Raw genomic sequence first — 19,871 nt, forward strand, 5'->3', positions numbered from 1 at the left:
GTTGATACGTACACCAGGTTTCAATCCTGAATGCGAACACGCCAAGATACCCTGCACTAAACTTCATGTCACTGAATGATGATATGTTTTATCCACTTGCTCATAGCCATCTACAAACGCATGCGCCCTTAGAATGTAACCATTGCACAATTAATGCAGCTACAATTCAATCTCGCTTGTGTAAGGCTTGCTTTTCCTGACTTTTGCGTATCGAAAATTGATACCGAGCAAATGTTTCGAGATGCCCTTACGGGTTGTCTTGCGCAAGTCCGTTAGTCGACCTTGACTATACAATCTTCCGTCTGAAGTATAGAGACGACGTGTTCTGTCGACTAGAGAATGCGTTTGTATGTATGTCCTTCAGAACAATCCGCAATGTTGGCGAATTTCCTTCCTTTTGGCGGAAGGAGGAAACCGGGGAATCGACTTGTGGTGACTTAGCAGGTTCCTCGAGTTACTGAAAAGTCCTTAGTAGCTCAATCAATACAAGTGAATGGTACTGATATGTCTGACATGGCTTTTTGGCTCTGCTCAGTACAGTCCGCACTCGGACGCCTCAGAGGCACCTAAAAATAACAGACTAAATTAGCTGCATTTTCAAAGCCAGTCGCCCAAAATGGCTACACTGCTGTATAGTTTCATGCAAATTGCCGCTAATTGATTTCTATTTTGGGCTCCGCGTCAGATATATGACGTGCATAAGAGCCGAACTAGACCAACAGCGCCTTGCTAATTAATGATACTTTTCTTTTTTAGGTTTCATCTTTTCAGCTCCTTTTGTTCTTGATTCACGCAGCCTCCGCAGATCTCTCCGCTCAGCTGCAGCATTCCGGCGCCACAGCGCAGCTGCCATAGGCCCTTCTCTTTCGCGCTCGTCTCCAGCTGGCTTGAGCGTTGCTCTGCCCGGAACCTTGTCAGCTTCAGCGAGCCTCTGTGTATGCTTCGCATCATGCAAATAAGCAGAAGGATGAACATTCTAATGGAGTCACCAAGCTTTAATATCCGGACGCCTCCCGTCACCGTGCGAATTGCACGGGGATCCCCTGTGGAATCGTTCATGTTGCTCATCGCTGTCTTCGGTTGTTCGCCGTGGTGATCTCAAGAAGTAAGATTGAGGGTCATCCATCCATCTCTCCCTGTCCTGAATTCTCAGGTTCAACTCATCTCATCGGGTCTCGCCTTGTGAATCCTTTGCACCCCAGTCTAGGCTATTTTCCCCAGGAGGTACCAGGTCATTGGCTATCAACCCCTCCCGCGGAAGTTCAGATCCCTGCTTCTCTCCATTCTCAACCTGGTCCGATTCCATCTGGCGCATTGTCATTTAGGTTAATTGGTCTTGCGCCCTGCACGCGTATCGCATGGGGAGGGGGCCTGCGCTGTTCCTCCTCGAGTATCGCGCGCAGCGGACGCTGGAGCTATCCTGCATTGGCCTAGTCAGGATTGATACAATCCTACTTCAGAAGCTTACAGCACCCCGCTCTGTTCCCACGATCTCAAGCCCTTCATCAATTGTTGATCAGATTTATCGAGGACCTGCATTACTTGGCCATCATAAAGCAATTTGAAACACCGACATCAGTGTTAAGCGCAGCAGCCTCCATGGCAGGACTAGTCAACAGTCCCTTGGCGGTCTTTCGTCGCGCAGAATCTGCGAAGCCACTTCACACTCGATGGGGAGATGTGACCATCTCAGTGCCTACAGATGGATCATGGAATCAATACGAGAACCCCCACCGGGCACAAGAGAGACAGCTGTACGGTCCAGGATTCGTACCTGATTGCTCTCCGGCAGACCGAAGCCGTGAAGGATCCGTTAGACATGGCCCGACGAGGAGAACGGTCAAGAACGGAAGCGTCGATGAGTACCGCACAGGCATCATAGCGGAGAGAACATCTGATGAGTCTAACTCGCGGCGTCAGTCGCTCTCTTTGGGTGACCTACGCCCCAATAGAAATAGACTCTCTGTGCGCTTGGCGTCGCATCCATCGCAACTTCGCGGTGATTCACTGCAAACGCCAGGCGGTGAATCAAGGGAGCAGAAGAAGCCAGAGTTTGCCTACAAGCCGATCCATCAAGACTATCCTTCAGAGATCTCCGAAACTCCAGATCATTCCAAGCATCGTTATCGGTACATCCCGACCAGTGGCCGATACCTTGAGGATATCCCCTCCCCTCATGGCTCAAGAAGTCAATCGGCAATGTCTTCTGGCAAGTCCAGTGCTCGACGTGACTCATGCATCGACTCTATTAAGTTGTACGATCGAGAGCGAGGCCGAGTGTCGGCCAGGCACCATGGTCATCAAAGCTACCACTTCAGGGAAGACGATCGTCACAGCGTAGGATCAAGTGTCGGCGGTAGCTCGGACAGCTCAGGCTCGGGGCCTCTGCTCACTTCTACCATGCGACCCAGACGCAGGACCTCGCCTTTTGTTGCGGCCGGTCACAGGAGGTCAACCTCGTTAAGGCCGATGACCATGGCAATGGTTCCCGATCCCGAGGACATTTATGAATAATGGAGATGATGATCTGATGATCAAAATGACTGGGAATGACAAATGACTACTTCTCCAATTTGATTCCAGAGGATTTTTGAAACGATTATGTCGATCCTTGCCCACCGTTTGAAGATTCGACTTCTTGGCACTTCCGGCGTTTAACATTCGGGTGGCGCTTTGTTTACAGTTTAGGCACCTAGCTTTCTTTAAGCATGTGGGTAGCGATACATTGCAAGATATCTACTTGACACATCCAAGAAAGTCTTGAATTACTTCTCTACTTATGTTCAAATGTTTGTCTTATTGTTCTTAGATTTGCCTCTACACGTCTCTTCCAACCATGATCGCGGCATACATTGGTGGCCGGGCACGTTGAAAATGCTTGGCGGTTGACGTCATGACGACTGATGATTCGGTGCCAATTGAACTCCTGTCTTATCTTTCTTGATCTCGACTCAAACAGAAACAAGACAGACCTCCAACGTCTGGTTCCTGTCAGATAAAAACGACTCTTTCTTCATTGGTGGACTTCCATTCCACCTGGTGACCTGCTTCTCTCCCTTCGTCAGGGCTTTCCAACTTGTTCCGACCAGCTCGGAAGCCGAGGGAAGCCTGGTCGAGACAAGATATGTAATCAGAATAGAGCATTCACTTGATCACAATGACGGCATGGGCAAAATGGTCCCACTGGCAGCGATGGGAAATGTCGCATCTGATATCAACTTCTGTTTTTCTTTCATTTGATTTCCGAAGAGATTTTTGTTCATACACCAATTCCCTCCACTGAGACCCATTTGGACGACTTTTCAAACCCAACACAATCATTCCGAATACAAAAATGGCTGATGCGGTAGTCCAGCTGCATTGCGGCGTCAAGGTAAGCGGATTTCTCTAATCGAGATATGTCACAGGCACCCAAATATTGACGAGAGAGGTAGAATGACGGCTGGGGTAAGAAGGGCAAACAGTCAATGGCTGCCCATCTCTGGTCCAAGACACCTGGGAAAGACACCCAGGTGGACGAATCCCAATACTATTCCGAGGTAAATTTATTGCGAATATACGAGAGGGGTTTACTGGGGATTGAAAGATTGCTAAATGGATCGTCTCAGATGTGGATGGGCACTTATCCGTCAAATCCCTCCCACTTGGTATCGACCGGGGAGCCACTTGCCGACTACATTAAAAAGAACCCCCAGTTGATGGGCAAGTCGGTTCTAGATCGATACGGGGCGGAGATTCCATTCCTACCTAAGGTATGTGACTCAGACCCCGAAGCAGACCCAGGGGATAGTGTGCTGGGTTCAAAATTGACGAAAAACACGTCTAGATCCTCTCCATCGCGAAGGCCCTGCCCCTCCAGATCCACCCCGACTTGAAACTCGCCGAGAAACTCCATAAGCAAGACCCGAAGAAGTTCGGAGATACCAACCACAAGCCCGAGATTGCTGTTGCTCTCTCCAACTTTGAACTGTTCGCGGGATGGAAGCCCCTCCAGGACATTGAAGCTCTCTTCAAGCTGAAGCCGCTGGAGCAGTTTGTTCCCAAAACCGACAAATTCGATGATGAGACTCTTCGACGAGTGTGCATCAATCTACTTAGCGCTTCCGCTGATAACGTCGAAAGTATCGTCAAAGAACTCCAGACCCTACCGGAGTCCCAATTTGGCGCCGATACATACATCCCCGGTCTATTGGATCGCCTGAGCAAGCAATACTCCGTCGGTGACAACGGTAATTTGGTCGCCACCCTGTTGATGAACTATCTTACCCTGGGACCTGGTGACTCGGTCTACGTCCCCGCAGACAGTATCCATGCCTACCTTTCAGGTGATATTGTTGAATGCATGGCGCGATCCGACAACGTGATCAACACCGGATTCTGTCCCGTGGCGGAGCGTGATAGCGTCGAGCTCTTCGGCCAGGCCCTGACTTTTAGCCCGCATGATGCGCAGAGCGCGCTCTTGCCCCGGAAAAAGAGCGACAAGGGCCTTCAGGGACGGACCGATGTCTATGCGCCCCCGATCAGTGAATTTTCCGTGCTGGTCACGACCCTGGGTGCTGGCGAGACGGAGACGCATCAGGCGATCTTGGGACCGAGCTTGATGGTAGTCACCAAAGGCTGTGGGTCCATGAAGATCCCCGGCGATCAAAACGTTGAGTTGAAGGAGGGCTTTGTGTTCTTTGTCGGTCAGGGTGTGGCGCTGGACTTTACGACCGAGAAAGGTATGGCGGTTTATCGTGCGTATGCGGAGTAAGGTCCTTCTGCATTTCTCTCTTATGTGAGTCGTATAAAATCATGTCAATTATATCATAGTATACTGTACGCGACTCCTTTTTGACTCTTTTGTTTTTTTCAGTGTCCTGGTGAGGTTATACATGGACGCTTGTAATTTCGTCTACTCCTACAAGTAGTCCAGCTTTAGTCCCGGCATTACTCGGGGCCTGTTGACTTGGTCATTTTGTTTCCGAATATTCCCCGATTGATGACTACTACTCGGTGCGGCGTGCTGCGAGCACGAAGAGACAGACAATGGAATTATTACTTTGTTCTCAGGGTTGACGAAGGGAAGGTTAAGTGGTGGTAGATACCAGATCAGTGTAGTTCTCGGTGTCTGGATGGAGCCACCGAGTACAGGTAAACAGTCGAAGGACTGGCTTGTGTCTGCTGTCTAGTTCAACTACATGTCAACTGCACCTTCCAGTCACACGTATCTAGGTAGGTACATAAGGAGTAGCGTAACAGATTGACAATAAATGGGTCGCAGATATCAAGTCTGACGACCACCCATAATGTAAGGGATCAAAGACACTTGCCCGAAAGTGCTTGACGACTCGAGGGGCAATCTCTATCCAAAGACATGTAAGTTTACAGTCATAGCTGGGTACACTGCACAAAGGACCCCGGAGGATCGTACTCAGCGGCGACAACCTGCACTCCGAAATCTCCGAATCTCCGATCTTCCAAGGGCGCTTACGGCCAGCCACTAAGAGAGTTCTTGAAGTGTTGGTTTGCCAAGCAGAAGGACTTTTCTCCCCAGACTGAGATGAAGTTAATTACTTGTCAGTTTAGGGTTTAGCGGGTAAGGCAGATTTAAGTTCCAATTGCAGTATGCATAACCAAGGCACCAAGCCGCATAATACGATTCATCATCTGCCACTGCCAGGCTGGAGGGGGGGTTTGCTCTTGCATGAAACCAGGCGTAGGCCAGACTTGTGGCGATACCCAAGCAGGACTTAGTGCCATGCACGTCCTTACGCTCGATGAGCTGGCAGTCCAGATTGGACTAGAATGTGAGATAATTATGGCAGATTATGCACCTCGTTTGGGGACAGAGGGGGCACGAGCACAATCTAACTCCTGCTAACTCTTCTATCGTTTGGACCCTCATTCTATCAATAGGCCCCTAATTGAGGGGTACACCGCAGCCATGGCGCTGCCTCTTGCATTCGGAGACGGTGGCTTGGGATGTCTTGCTGTCCAAGATTGAACGCTAATTTACATTCTCTGGCTTCCGTTTGGGTCGCGATCCTCCCCGAATGAGGATCGCGTGCCCAGACGGGCTTCTTTGAAACAGAGACCGCTGGTCTGTGCGGATGAGATGGTGGAAATTGGGACAGAGGCGTCGCGCTTACACATGAACAGGGCGGCTCTGTCTGCACCGAGAGAACAAAGCACTGCAGTGTGGACAAAAGCACACAAGGCTTATATAGGACTGAGGAGAGGTGGAGGGAGTTTGGTTGGATCTCTTGTTTTTCTTCTTGGAATATGAGGAGAAGTGTGTATAGTCGGAGGGGGCTGGTGGTTAATTCCTGACCCTTCTTTTCTCGATTTCACTTGCCACCTGCAAGACTGAGTCCCCCCGAGCTATACATCAACTTTGTCTGGACAGGGGCGGTCGACCTTGAATCCGGTGTCCTCCCTCAGTACGGTGCATCCACGCGATCCTTGATTCGTCTCGAGCCATTCCTCCGGTTGGAAATTGTCGTCGTGTCTCCCAATCGCGCGCCATCGGACAGCATCATATCCGCTCCGCTTCATTTGGACCTGAAGGACCCCTGCTAGCTTCCTGTGACTGCCATCAGGTGTTTGCATGAAAAGCCTCAATCACTCCCTAAGCTAGGAAGGGCCCGCCGGGATTTGAGAGTCGTCGATCACCTGGATGCAGTCGATTGCGAGTCCTCCCCGGTTCATCTGTTGTCGTTATCGAGGAGAATCCCCAGTCCACCTGGCTGTCTCATTGAGATCTCCAATCAAAGGATACTATCGTCCCAAGAGAAAGGGGACCAACACGACCACATCGAGCAGCCTGCCTAGTGCCTAGTGCCTACTGTCCGTGAGTCGGAGGTCCTTGGACTTGCTAGAGAGCTAGCTCCGCGGGACTAGAGGAGGCTGTCTCCAGTCTTTCGTCTCCAGTCTCCACCACCAGTAGTGAGTTTCTCCACCGATTGAATTCCATGCTGGAGCCAAGACCGGCGGATGATGCAGATCGTCTCAAATGAATCACATCCACATATCCACACCACTGACCGGATGGACACGATCACAGTGACGGGTAATCTGCTGCACATCTTCTCTCGCAAGGAGCGAGCGAAGCGAAAGCGCCAATCGCACGAACCCGAGCACCTGGGCTTGCTTCCAGTGTCTGCTCATCCGGGGCCCCGCTCAACGCACCCTCGGCCACTCTCCTCCTTCGCACCCGCGCCAACCTCGCACCCACAGTCTCGACGAGGCCACGGTGGGTTCCTGTATGAGCTGGGCCTGGGCGTGGGGGATGGAGTCGGAGTTAGGGTTGGCCAGGGAGGATCCGGCGGGTATTCTGCTTCGTCGCAGGCCCGCCAGGCCAGCTCCAGCTCCAGCACCAGCACCAGCAACAGCAACAGCACCGGCACGGCATCTCAACAATACTATTATGCCCGAGAAAGGAGGAGTGGCCCGCACCAGCAAGAGTACCACCACCAACACCCATATCATCATCATGAGCACCACAATGCGATGCCACCTCCACAACAATCTTATCCGCCCTCCCGCGCATCCGTCGACTTGTCGGGAGGCTATCCAGCCCTGCCGACCTACGACCCATCCAAATACCCTCCCATTCAGCCGTCTTTCACCGACTCCACCGTCGATTCCTTTGCCTGGCACCATCACCTGCCGGGCCAATCATCCCGACTAAGCGAAGTGCACTATCACGACGCGCGCCCATCGTCCATGTACTTCCAGCCGCCGCGGGTTCCCAACCTGTGCGCGGCACCCCCGTTACCCCAACTCCAACCACCATCCCAACCCCAATCTCGAGCGGTTCGGAATCAGCCGACCGTGGCGTCGAGCCACCATCCCAATATGGGCTCCACGGAGCATCACCGCTCCTCGAGACCGGGTGATGGCAGGGAACGCAGTTTCTCGGAGCCCATGCCCGCGGCTGCCGCTGGGCAGAGCTCCCGGGGCCCGCGACGGGCCAAGCCGGTCTTGTCGAGATTGATTACCAACTTTTGAAAAATTCATGATGAGTCGATCGATCAGAATAATGTGTCAAAATCCAGACATGGTCTCACAGGCACCGACGCAAGCGTACTACTAGGCAACAGGCAAGGTTGACCCTCCAGAAGTGCTGTGGTTCAAACCCCGGTGCACTGGTACCGGGAGGCGGATAATCCCATTATGACTTATCCCTGCCCATTGAAAGTTTGGTCCGGCTCCAAGTAGGTTTGGCGGGCTCCATATGATGGGGCCCAGCCTCCCAGGGCACTGCTTGGCCGGTGGGCGTCTGTTTTTGGGGGGGGGGGGGGGGGGGGGGGGGGGCTTTTGGGCTTTTGTCTTTTTTTTTAACTCCAACATCGGAGTCTCGAACGGATTTCGGGCTTTTTCGTGAACGATTCTTCTTGACTTGTCCCAGAAGCATTGTCGTTTCGATAGATTGTGATTTTTCTTGCCCTTTTCTTTTCGGTCACGAGCAACCATGTCATGATTCATGAACTAGCGTAGGCGTTTGTTGTGCTCTATGGAGAAAAATAAACATAATCCAAACGATTCCATGCCTTGAACGGAAAGATCAAGAGGTTGGGTATAGTGTATACTGTATACTGTATACTGTATAGTAATGTTGTCAGTCTCCCACCAAGAACATAACCGAGGATGATGGTGCAGGAGTAAGGAACCTCAGTCTCCGAGTCGCTGTCAGCAGCACGGGTTCCGTGCTGCTTACAAGTATGTGCATTGTGAAGAGCTTTTTGACCTTTGGTATACTGCTCGAGAGGTGGAATTCACCTGCATCTGGGAGGACTTCAACACAATTACTACCGCTAGAACATTGGGCATGGCCACGCCACTCTACAGTCACCATTTACTGCGCCGCTGAATCAGTACTCTGTTGAGCGTGGAAGAACGAGCACAAGTACTACGTCCGTGGCAGAAGGTACTTATGCTTATTTGCTATCTACGAGTCCCCGCAAGTATCCGAATCTGGTAATCTTCTCGAGCGGGTGATGCGTCCAGTAAGTTGTAACTATTAACTAATCGGGGCCAATCTCGACGCCGGGCAACTCCAGGCTGCAGGGCTGGGACGCTGTACTTACTGCGATACTAGAGAATTACCTTGTCACTAGCCTAGTCTGCGACCTAGGTAGTCACATGAGGGTTACTTGGTACCTCTCAATGAAGGATGTCCTCCCATCCTCCACTTCTCCTGTACCGCAGTACTGACTCTACTGAGTATCTGTATACTATGAGTATGGAGTATGGAGTTATGGACCATGGAGTAGTAGAAGTATGGACTCTATGGACTTCCGGAGTATGGAGTATGGACTTGCCAAATGGGTTCGTGGCGTGCACCATCGACTCCCACTGGGCCAGCCCGCTGCGCGCTAAATCCGCCATCAGGCGTGGACGCTGCTTCGGTCGCGGATCTTCCACTTTCCTTTCTCTCTCTCTCTCTTGATGATGGACGACGGATGCGTGCGTGGCCCGTGTTTTTGCTCTCCTCCGTCGATCTTGTACGGGGGTTCCGCTTGATGCTCTCTCTTCCACTCGTTCCATGCGTATCTTGTCTCCCCTCTTTCGGCATCCGACCAGGAAATCCAGGACCCCAAAGGGCCGGAATGCAAACGATCACCTATTCAATTACACCCATTATGGATTTGTCATGGTGGCTCCCCCTTTTTTCTATTTCTTTTTCTTTTTCTTTTCTTTTCTTCTTTTTTTTTTTGGATCGTCATCAGGTTGAGGTTATCCCTTTTCCTCATTTTCCCCGATGAGTAGTGTCGCATCTCAAGTGTGGCTCCCGAGAACGGTCGAAAAGCACAGACACCTCACGTTCCTGGAGGTTGTCCTGTTTGACTCCGATAAACTCCGGAGCATGACAGTCAGACCTCTTCCCGCCACGAGGGGTCCACGGGACGATCAACCTTGTTACACTCGGAACCACAGATCATGCTCATCCACAAATTCCTCATTCGCGACCTCTGACGGGGACGCGTTCCCGAGGAGAGATTGAAGTCTCGATGCTCGCTCTCAGATACCCTCATGTACAGGCTTTGTCCACTCCTCCAAAAGGCCTGGGCTGAAGAACCACGCCTAGCGTGCCAACCGGCCATCCCACCGTCGAGTGGACAGACAGCCATTCCCCCCCCCCCGAGACTCAGAAGGGCTCCATAACAAGCGCGGCACCGCAAATCTAATCAGGATATGCTCCACTCGCGGGCGTAACATCGGCGCCGATGCAGGGATGACGAGCACTGCGGCAGATGGACACCGGACTTTCACCAGCACTGTCCTACTGCAGCCAGTCAGTAGTACGGGAGTTCTAGTATGTCGACCTGGACAATAGGACCGATAGCACTCCATGTTCCGGAGCCGTTGACAGGACTCGTTCCTTCCCTCCCCCTCTTCTAATCCCTGTCGCGGCGGCCGGTGGGCTTGTCGTGTTGTCTTTTCTCCTTCTCCTCGTCTACGCCTCTGGACCTGTATTGGAGCATTCGATGCGCCTCGCCGCGGGGATGATCATCTGGTCATGGGGTGATGTTGCAGTGTCGAAGAGAAGAGTGAGACAACCTCACGCTTCCCTTCAGACGCAAGACATATACGCCCGTGGTCATCGAATCCCAGTAGGTACTAGGCACAGCCCGGTTGATTCTCCGGGACCTGTCATTGCACCATCGTTAGCCCCGGGAGAAGATCAACGTACGTCGGCGGTACCGATTGAGTGCTGCAACTTGCGACAAAGCAAGGTTGAGAAAAAAAATAAAGCCCGACAGCATAACAGCCTAACAGTTCGACAGCGATTGGAATCGGCTGCCAAAAGACATCCATGACTCGTCTGCTATCCACTCACATCCAGTCAAGCTCAGCCGTTGACTCCATTCAAGATTTCCCGTTCGCGTTGTGCGCAGACACTAATCACGGAACAAGCGCCCTGCCAAGACCGATGGTGGACAGCCTGCAGTAGTAACTCAGTGCAACCTATACCGGGATCGTCATGCCCTCTCTATCAAGCGTTCGTCCAGGGTTGGACGCGGCAGACTGCAAACTGAGATTGTTTAGTCTTTTAGTTTTTTTTTTTTTTTCTCCTTTTCTTTTCTTTTCTCCTTGTCCCACTCTCTCCATTCTAGATGTGGACAGTGGACTTGTCTCAGATCGTGGTGGGAAGTCCAGAGGGAACATTCAGCAAATAGGGATCATCGAAGACGACGGTCAGAGAGGAGAAGCTAATGGTGAGAAGACTGGGTTCATTCTATTGTCTAAAATGGTTGAAGCTTGCCCATACCGTACTTGTCAGTTCTCTTGTCTACCTCACCGTGGGTCCCTCCCCAGTCCGGTTGATCTGCTCCCCACCAAAGCTGCCTCTGTCCACGTTCAGATCCCTGCAGGGGCCCAAGAAGAAGTCTTCGCTCCTTCGACTCTGTCCACCCGTGATTGAGCATCCCTCGTGAGATCCGGCCGGAGTGAATGCACTAGATTGCATGCAATTACCGAGTTCTGCCGTTTCCGTGACTGTGAACTGCTCGGTTGAAGCGCTGTTGACCTGTGCTGAACACGCATCGTCGTCCCTCCCAGTGGCGTCTCTGCGGACAGCGTTGAAAGGGCCATTCCCGTCCAACGGGCTTCCAACTCGAGTCTAACACTGAATTTGTATGGCCTTCTACCCCAAAAAACCAACAATAAACAGCAAAGACCGATCTAGAAGATCCTTTCCCTTTCTTGACGAAATTGCCAGACATGCGGCGGGGCCTCATTGTCCTTTCGAATCATTCACGTCAACTACGAGGTCGGACGGCCAAGCTGCTGTGGGATTGAAGATTGTGGGTGTGAACCCTCTCTGATCGCTTCATATTTATCCTTCTGCCACCTATCCATTCTATCGGACGCCAACTCGGGTCCGTCAGAAACCTATCCACCGCTTTGTCACTGTCGCGCCAGAGTCTGATACTTTGCCTTTGCGATGAGACTGGTAACAGAAACCCCCCAGGTCTCCTTGTGAATCACTGCCGCTCGTCTCTGGGCGGACCACCGCCAGGATATTCAGCTCGACGACCCCGTGGATCTTCTCTCTCTGCATCTTGATGATAGACCCTTTGAAAGCCATGGCGAGCCTGATGAAGAAGCTCAGGAGGAAGCGTCGGCTGTCATCCGAGCTTGACGCGCGCTGGGGCGATCCGTCAATTAGCTATCCCAATCAAGGATCCTGGAATCAGTGGGATCAACCTTCAGGGTTCGTTGCAAATGCCTCGATGGGGGCAGCCTCTGCCAGTTTTCAGTCGCGGGAGCGAAAAGATTATATGAGTACGGAGCCTATATCGACAGGCGACTTTGGACGTTCCAGTGACTCTCACTACCACGGCTCAGATGTACCGATGGACCAGCTTCATGCCATCTCGGTAATCCCTAAGGGTTATTTCAACGAGAACATACGACATCGGGTCGACCGGAGTCGGCGAGCACCACCCGCACGAGGGCTCGGCATCAACGGCACGTTGCGCGACACGAATCATTCTCAAAAGACCTTGGCAGGGGAGGAAGACTCGTGCGAAGACGGGGACGAAGAGAGCGATGACGACTGCTGTGAAGAGGACCACGAGGACCTTGCACCGGGCCGCTTCGGGCAGCTCAGATATGATATTTCGGTCCGCAGCCCTCTAGCGGCCGACCCTCGACAACAATCGCCCCAAGAGAATTATGACAGGGCCCATGACTATCACCGGCCTTCCAAATCACCGCCTCTGTCGGTCACTCAACGTATGCGTCGGCTCAGCCAGCAAAGTGCCGCGACAGATCCGATCTCGTCTACCGCCGGGACAGCAAGCTCCCGGTGCACCAGCTATACTGCGGCTTCGTCCGTCTCGGTCCCTACACTTCCTCCGAGTACGCCGCGCTTAGCGATTAAACTTGATCATGCTTTGCATGACAAGCGACCGATTCATCGCTCCCGACCCAAAATGGATGAGGCTCAATCCCAGCAGCGGATGGTTCCCTCGTATGACGAGCTTTATGGGTGACTTACCATTGCCGAAGGGGCAGGGATTTTTACTACGACTACTTACATTGCTTGTCTATGCGTTTTGATGTCGATAAGGTTAAGGACCCGCCGTGTTGTTTATTGGTTTCTTTGGTGGCCTTGAAATTGCTTTTCGTTTGTGTTTGGGCCGTGGCGAGGGAGGTTGTCTTCTTAGCTTCTTGTTGGTGATTGTGTCGACTTTTTCTGCAGCACGAGAAATGTCTTTTGGTGTTGGTTTTCTGTTTTTTTTTTCTTCTCCTGGCGGTCAGTTCAGGTCGTCCGTACTTTAGTTTGTGTCATCTAGTGCTGGTCGCTTCGTCCCTTGTCCCTGTCCTGCAGCGAGTACTATAAATCGGTCAGATGCTTCCTCTGCTGCATAGATCAGAGTCACGTGACCCCCAGTTCCATGGACGACATGGCGGATGGGACTGAATCTGCCGTCCGGTCCCGCCCCGCCGAGCTCCACATCCATCCGTGCCGACCCTTCTCCACAACGTATATCGGCCTGGATCGTCGCATTTGGCACTTACCCATCCATCGACAGTAGAACAGCATCGTCAACCCTGGAATCTCAACAACAAATGTCAGCCATGGCCCTTTTACTCATAGTGCCACAGCAAGTATCTTCACATTCCCCATGGGACCGTCCTCCAACCCGGATTCCGACCTGTGCGGGCTATTCTGCCGGATGGCTAATCGGCACCATCTAAAATGAGGGGCAACCCAAGTGTGGAAGACTCTCCAGACTCAGAGTCACCTCGACTCCACCCGTCCGGGGGCCCGTGCAGCTTATGCACCACGAGTCACAGTCACAAACCTATCGAGCTGCGCCCATCACCAATCACTTGTGGCTCTGCTCAAATCTCCTCGTCACACCTTCATCACGTTCTGCTGGTTGGGTTCCTCTCTCTCTCCGGCACCTTCAGCACCTTCAGCACCTCCTGCACCCTTTGCGCACCAAGATCGTCCCCATCATGCACTCCTCACCAACCATCTCCCCTCTCTCTGCGCACCAATGCAACTTGCCTCCCGCGGAGGAGCTCTAAGCGCCGAAGCTTAAGACACTGAAGCACTTGACTTGACGAAGCACTCCCGCAACTCTCGTTGAATGCTGCTCGCGGTGTGATTTTCTGCAGGTTCACCTTCGGCTGGATCGAGGACCGCTCTCCCCCCTCCGGTCAAGGTTTCTCCCCTGTCGCTTTGTCATCCCCCTCGCCGACCCGATTTCACGCTGCGCACATAGCTCCAGAGCTAACGCGGAGTAAGTGCATTGCCACTTGCGCTAGTCATGATCCTGGAACTGGTTGGTTCCATGATACGATATTTTCCCTCTTTTCCGCTTCAAACGGCAAGTCCAGCGTGATTGCCGCTAGGCGAGAGAAGAGGTCCAAGGTGACCTGATCAATATAGGCAGAAAACGAAAGCCTTAAAGGTCATTTTCTTCGTGGCCAAATAAGATACCGGGCGGTCCATCTGATGGTGTGAATCGTGAATCTCTCTCGTCGTCCCAATACTTTTGGACCCAGAAATCGATCCAACAGTCAAGAGTCAAGAGTCAACACAAAGGGGCTTTACCTCTCAAATAGCTGCCGATCACCTCCTCCGGGACCTGTGGCAATTTGTCAGTCGGTCGATGGTTGTTGATTACTAGCCGTCGACTGCAATCGGATCTCTTCGTTCATTTCTTTCCTTATATTTCGACCATCATGTTCGAATCACAACCGGGGCCATCTCGGTCGCCCAGGGGGCTTGCCCTCTTCACATTTGCATTGCTGGCTGGCAGTGGCATTCCGCTTGTCCAAGGTCTCCGGACAACCAGTGGGTCGCCATGTGCAAGCATCTGCCACAAGCTATCTCCCAATACGACAGCGTCCCAAATTGCGTGTCTTGATAGCCAGTTCAACAACGGCAAGGGCAAGGACTTTGAAGATTGTATCACCTGCCAGTTGGAAAGCACGTATGTAGATCGGTTAAGTGGGGAGACGGACGTGGACTGGGGATTGTGTAAGTCGAGGATTGCTTCTCGTCCTCTCTTTCTTCGGGAACTCTCCATCCGCTGAACCGATTGCTGATGTTGAATCCAGACAACTTGCGGTATGCGTTCACGTCGTGTGTGTTCGGATACCCAGAAATAGCAGCCAACATCTCAACACCTTGCACGGTCGGATGTGGAGGCATTCAAGCCGCCTCCGAGCTCAACCTGTTGGATCCCAGCGCCGACAACTTCCACAATTGGTGTGGTTCGACGGGGTTTGCCGACAATTCCATCAACAGCTGCGAGTTTTGTTATAATCTCACGTATTCCATGGGATACCAACAGGTGTATATTGCCAACTGTGCGTAATCTTTCACCTTTCTCTCCATCAGTCCCTCCCGAGGTCATACTGTGCTGGGACATCCTCAACTGACCATGTGAGAATCGCGTTGAAATCCAGTCCTCGAATCCATCCGGTATGATTGTCACCTGAGAACGGCCGTCGGGTACGTCTTTGGCATTGCGCCCTCGCGAATCTTCTCCGATGTCCTCCTCCCATCCACACTATCTCTCGCAACGACTTCCCCGTCCAAACCGGGCCCCAACCTAGGCATCGTGATTGCCATTCCCATCGTAGGCTTTCTCATCCTCGTCCTCGGCCTCGCAGGCTGTTGCTACTTCTTCATCCGATGGCGACGCAGAAGACGCGCCGGCCGCGGACGACGCCAGAACCCACCTTTTGATATGTGGCACGATCCCTCTCACTTGCAGCCCCAACAGGGCCCAGGCGGAGCGGGATACTCGCCCCAGATGTACAGCACGGGTTATACCGGTCAAGCCCAGAACCCCGAGTATGGACCAGGATTTGGCATCTCGTTCGCAAGTGGCCATGGTCAGGGACATTCGCCTAGTGATGAAGCCAAGAATTCATACTCGTACGAGCTTCGAGAGACCTCGCCTTCAGACCTTCATCCCACCATGCAAATAGGTGGGCATGGGTACGAAGTGGGTAGAAAGACGCCGTACATGGATCAGATCACTCAATCCCCTTCGTCCCCTTCGGCGTATGTGTCTCCGCAAGCGGGGGCGGGACACTGGCAGTTTCAGCCTGATCAAAAGCCGCCTCTTTGAGGGTCGAAGGTTGGAAAAAGTGAAAGTCGCAGAATGGTGATGAGTGCTGCTGTCCTTTGAGTCGGTGTGTCAAGTCAATTGACGATAGTATCATGAGTTGATCTCGCAAGTCGATTGACGAGTCTTGTCATCTGTGTCGTCATGGAGTATATCAGAGTCGAATGGCGTGTACATCACGATGTCTCTTTGAGCCAGATGAAATGGCTCACGTGCCTGGGAAGAGCTTGTATGTTGTGCCGTACACCGCATCCATTGCTCTGCCCAGTTATGTTTCCCAGTTTGTTCTTCTGTCAGTAGTGATACCAAATGCCATTTTGTTGTTCATCCGAGTCCATCTTCATCTTGCGTCGTAAGCACGAATTCTTCCTCCCAAACAGAACCTCAGAAGAAGAACGCCGCATCAAGGGCATTGTGATGATCACGTCTCGTGGACATGTAGAACATCCCAGCAGAAGAGGATCCCAAACCCCCATTTAATAAGAGCAGAATGTCGGCAGATCCAGATGCAGACCCGCAAAGCACAGCCCAAAAAAAAACCTCGGAAATATTCCCCGGCCCTCTTCGAACTCAAGACAAACAGGAGGAACCACAGGACAATCTCTCATTTAATAACTCCATCCTGCCCCCGGGCTCAGCTCTCTCCCCAAATCTTCAAGCCTACTCACTCGTCCCCCACCCCTTCTTCTCTAAGAATATCAAAAAAAAAACTAATAGCAATTCCCGCAAGAAAAGAAAGAGTATGACCCGGCGCCCGCCAAGCACAGAACTCGAGCTCCCGAAATAGCAACAACCCGCATATTCTGGCCCCAAAATAACTTTCCACTTGCCCGTCGGGTCAGATCTCCAGCCTTGGGACGCCCGCACCCAGAGTCAGACCGCATGAGGGAGGGGGTAAATGTAAGATGGGGGAGAGTAAGCTGGTAGAGCCAGGGAGTCGATTGGGTGAGAGCGTTCCAAGTTGTAAAGGAGCTGTCAGCTTGGTCTGTCAGCTTGTGAGGGTTTCTGGGGAACGGGGATAAGGGGGGGGGGGGGGGGGGGGATTGGAGTGGAGTAGGTTGGGCTCGAGGCGCCGGTCGCTTTGGATGTTTGAGGGATTCGGGATATTTGACTCGTGGGGTGGATGTTTTCCTGCGTAGCCGAGTGGTTATGGCTTGTATACATTGCGTTCAGTGGATGGATGGATGGATGAATGGATGGAACGGGTTGGGTTTATTTTTGGAGGCGGGATGGGATGTGCTTCTGAGATGGGACTGGCCGAGTATCTACGATGAGTATCTACGATGGATGTGGCCGTGGGAGATTGAGCGGCGTTCACGAATTAATCGTATACGGCGAGGAGGGGAAATCGTGCAGTTTTGATTTCATGGGGGTCATTCGTGAATTTTGATCGAACAGTCCGGAGAAGAGAGACTGTTGACTTTGAGGTGGCAGCATGCGTATAGATCTGCGGACTATAGTACAAAATCCACGAGTTAGGCGGTTGATGACTGCTTCATTTTCACGGTGAAAGGCCGGCACAGGAACTGACATGGGCGGAGTCGGGTGTAGATACGATGCTATAGTCTTGAGAAATATCCATTTCTCTAAATTGAGTTGCTTTGCACTCATAACTTTTCGATCGAATCGACCACCTATTGAATACTCTTGGATATAACGCTCTCAAAATACACGGTGCACTCGATTTCAAGTGGATGAAGAATTTGGATATTCGGCTTCCCCGCCAGATCGGGGTTGTAGATGACAAAATAAAAGGGGACTCTACTCAAAGGATAGCAAATACCTAGGGCCCACGGTTGACGCTGCCTCGATCATACAAATCCGCACTGTAGGCGTCTACCGTATCTTGAGAGAACTCTGCTTCTTGAGCATGATAACAACGCTTGGGTACTACTTCCAGAGCCACGGTCATCATCTGGATCACCGGGTGGAACCCTATAAATAGGGTCCCTTGGAATTTATATAGTCTAGTTGTGAAGGGTAACTTGGGGTCTGGCCAACTGGAGGTGGTGGAATGAAAGTGGCAGAAGCGCTAGGCTAATATGGCTCAAGAATATCTTGAATTTTGACTTCCTGGGTACTATCTTCGTGAAGATTGTTCATCTCGTCTGATGTTCATGGCCGGAGTGATATAGGGAATGTTGCTCTCGTGAGGAAACAGTTCCGAGCGTGAGAGACGAGCGTAAGTCTTTCAACTTTGCCTCAAGCGAGGTAATGTATGTATATTATCCAGCGAGGAGAATGCGCTTGCTGTGCCTTTCACCTATCTGTCGGGCTCAGCAGACGCTCGGTATTATCGAACACTTGCCTCGTCTTCAAGAGATTCAGCCGATGACAGGCCTGAGATACAAAGTGAGCATCTAATCGAGTGTCGTTCCCGAATCCCGATATCATGTGATGATGTGCTGATATGCTGGCTCCATAGTCTCCACAACAAAATACCCTATCCTGAGAAGTTGAAGTTGATACCTTCAGGCAAGGTATGATGATGCACACCATGCATACCAATCTTGCTGGAAACGCATGTGGACAGATTCAAAGTTGGAGATTCGTACGAGGTTGGAAGTATATCCCTGGGAGGTACGCCGCAATCGATAAGAAGCACAGCAAATGCAGGACGATCACGAGCTCATCAGAGTAAGAGGAGCGCCAGTGCGGGCCCACTCGCTATCTAATCTGTTGCTCCGACCAAAAGAACATCGCCTGCGCTCATCTTCAACTTGTGCTCCCCATCCTCATTGCTCCCTCGCCGACCGCACACCATGGCACCCCTCACTTCAGAAGACTACAAGACTCTTGAGCAGTCGCGCCAACGCCTGGTCCAGTTGACGCGATCTCTCGGATCCCTAGTGTCAAGTTTGGAGCAGGGTGATCCTCTGCCACCATGGTATGCAAACTCTCCCTCGCGAACAGACCCCCTTCTGCTGCGCTCTTCACTTTGGGAAAACTCGATCAATTGACTGAATCCCAGGTCGTCCCTCCAAGCCCAAGCAAGCATCATATCAAACAACCTCATTAGCGTGACGGAACATCTCTCCGATCACCGTGATCTGCTCGCCTCCGTTGTCGCATACCCGGGCCCCGAGTACCCAGGTCGCACACAAGAGCCTATGCTCCAACAACTGCTACGAACAAAGCTTGACCCTCGCGTAGAGGACTGGGTGGCCCGAGGTCGAGCCGCAGGCATGGCCGCCCACGCATCTTCTTCCCTCCCCTCTCAATCGACGATACCCAACCCCAGCGACGCAGCCATGACGAGTACGAAGCGGCTCAATGATGCCGAACTGACCGAACTATGGCAATGGGCGCCAATTGAGGCGAATCAAGAAGCTCGGAAACGTAACTGGGGAGGAAACTACACCTTGGAAGAGCGCGAGGCCGGCATACAGAATGTAGTGACGGGCTTGCGAAGGCAACTGGAAGACGACGACGGCAGCGATGACGAGGAGGAGGGCGAGGAAGATGACGAAGAGGATGAGATGGAAGTCGTGGGGGTGCATCGCAAGCCGAGCGGAGGTGTTGAATTTGACATTGCGCCTCACCACACACATCCTGTCCAACCCGTGGTTCCACTGGACAAGATTCTTCGCTACATGACCACGGGACATATGCCGTGATGTGCTGAATGGGTTCCCCGTTCTCCCCGGATCTCGCGCAACAAGCGTGCTCCGCAGTCGGACCTCTTCTTTACCTCTACTTGGACTGGTGGGCGCCACTTATTCCCCTCTGGATACAGATTCCTCAAAAAGCATTCATTGGGAGTGTTCTATAACGAATTTTCTA

General features: G+C 52.1%; 6 protein-coding genes across 6 annotated transcripts; all 6 read left to right on the plus strand.

Annotated features, from left to right (window-relative positions):
* Nucleotides 1–1,599: 1,599 nt before the first annotated feature.
* N7539_006658 (uncharacterized protein) lies at nucleotides 1,600–2,514 on the plus strand (the record flags this gene model as incomplete). Its single annotated transcript, XM_056936259.1, has 1 exon — nucleotides 1,600–2,514. One exon carries the CDS (start codon nucleotides 1,600–1,602, stop codon nucleotides 2,512–2,514), a length of 915 nt encoding a protein of 304 aa, XP_056788194.1.
* Nucleotides 2,515–3,334: 820 nt separating this feature from the next.
* On the plus strand, nucleotides 3,335–4,753 carry N7539_006659 (uncharacterized protein; the record flags this gene model as incomplete). The annotated part of the gene is made up of 4 exons (XM_056936260.1): nucleotides 3,335–3,373; nucleotides 3,435–3,539; nucleotides 3,609–3,752; nucleotides 3,827–4,753. 4 exons carry the CDS (start codon nucleotides 3,335–3,337, stop codon nucleotides 4,751–4,753), a joined length of 1,215 nt encoding a protein of 404 aa, XP_056788195.1.
* Nucleotides 4,754–7,029: 2,276 nt separating this feature from the next.
* N7539_006660 (uncharacterized protein) lies at nucleotides 7,030–7,992 on the plus strand (the record flags this gene model as incomplete). The annotated part of the gene is made up of 1 exon (XM_056936261.1): nucleotides 7,030–7,992. One exon carries the CDS (start codon nucleotides 7,030–7,032, stop codon nucleotides 7,990–7,992), a length of 963 nt encoding a protein of 320 aa, XP_056788196.1.
* Nucleotides 7,993–12,074: 4,082 nt separating this feature from the next.
* N7539_006661 (uncharacterized protein) lies at nucleotides 12,075–12,986 on the plus strand (the record flags this gene model as incomplete). The annotated part of the gene is made up of 1 exon (XM_056936262.1): nucleotides 12,075–12,986. The coding sequence occupies one exon, from the start codon at nucleotides 12,075–12,077 to the stop codon at nucleotides 12,984–12,986; it is 912 nt and encodes a 303-aa protein (XP_056788197.1).
* Nucleotides 12,987–14,691: 1,705 nt separating this feature from the next.
* N7539_006662 (uncharacterized protein) lies at nucleotides 14,692–16,091 on the plus strand (the record flags this gene model as incomplete). Its single annotated transcript, XM_056936263.1, has 3 exons — nucleotides 14,692–14,989; nucleotides 15,070–15,321; nucleotides 15,421–16,091. The coding sequence occupies 3 exons, from the start codon at nucleotides 14,692–14,694 to the stop codon at nucleotides 16,089–16,091; spliced, it is 1,221 nt and encodes a 406-aa protein (XP_056788198.1).
* Nucleotides 16,092–18,850: 2,759 nt separating this feature from the next.
* On the plus strand, nucleotides 18,851–19,705 carry med8 (RNA polymerase II mediator complex subunit MED8; the record flags this gene model as incomplete). The annotated part of the gene is made up of 2 exons (XM_056936264.1): nucleotides 18,851–18,975; nucleotides 19,060–19,705. 2 exons carry the CDS (start codon nucleotides 18,851–18,853, stop codon nucleotides 19,703–19,705), a joined length of 771 nt encoding a protein of 256 aa, XP_056788199.1.
* Nucleotides 19,706–19,871: the final 166 nt, after the last annotated feature.

This window comes from Penicillium diatomitis (genome assembly GCF_028827545.1).
Source record: "Penicillium diatomitis strain IBT 30728 chromosome Unknown utg000009l_segment0_segment0, whole genome shotgun sequence".
In the NCBI taxonomy this organism is placed as follows: domain Eukaryota; kingdom Fungi; phylum Ascomycota; class Eurotiomycetes; order Eurotiales; family Aspergillaceae; genus Penicillium; species Penicillium diatomitis.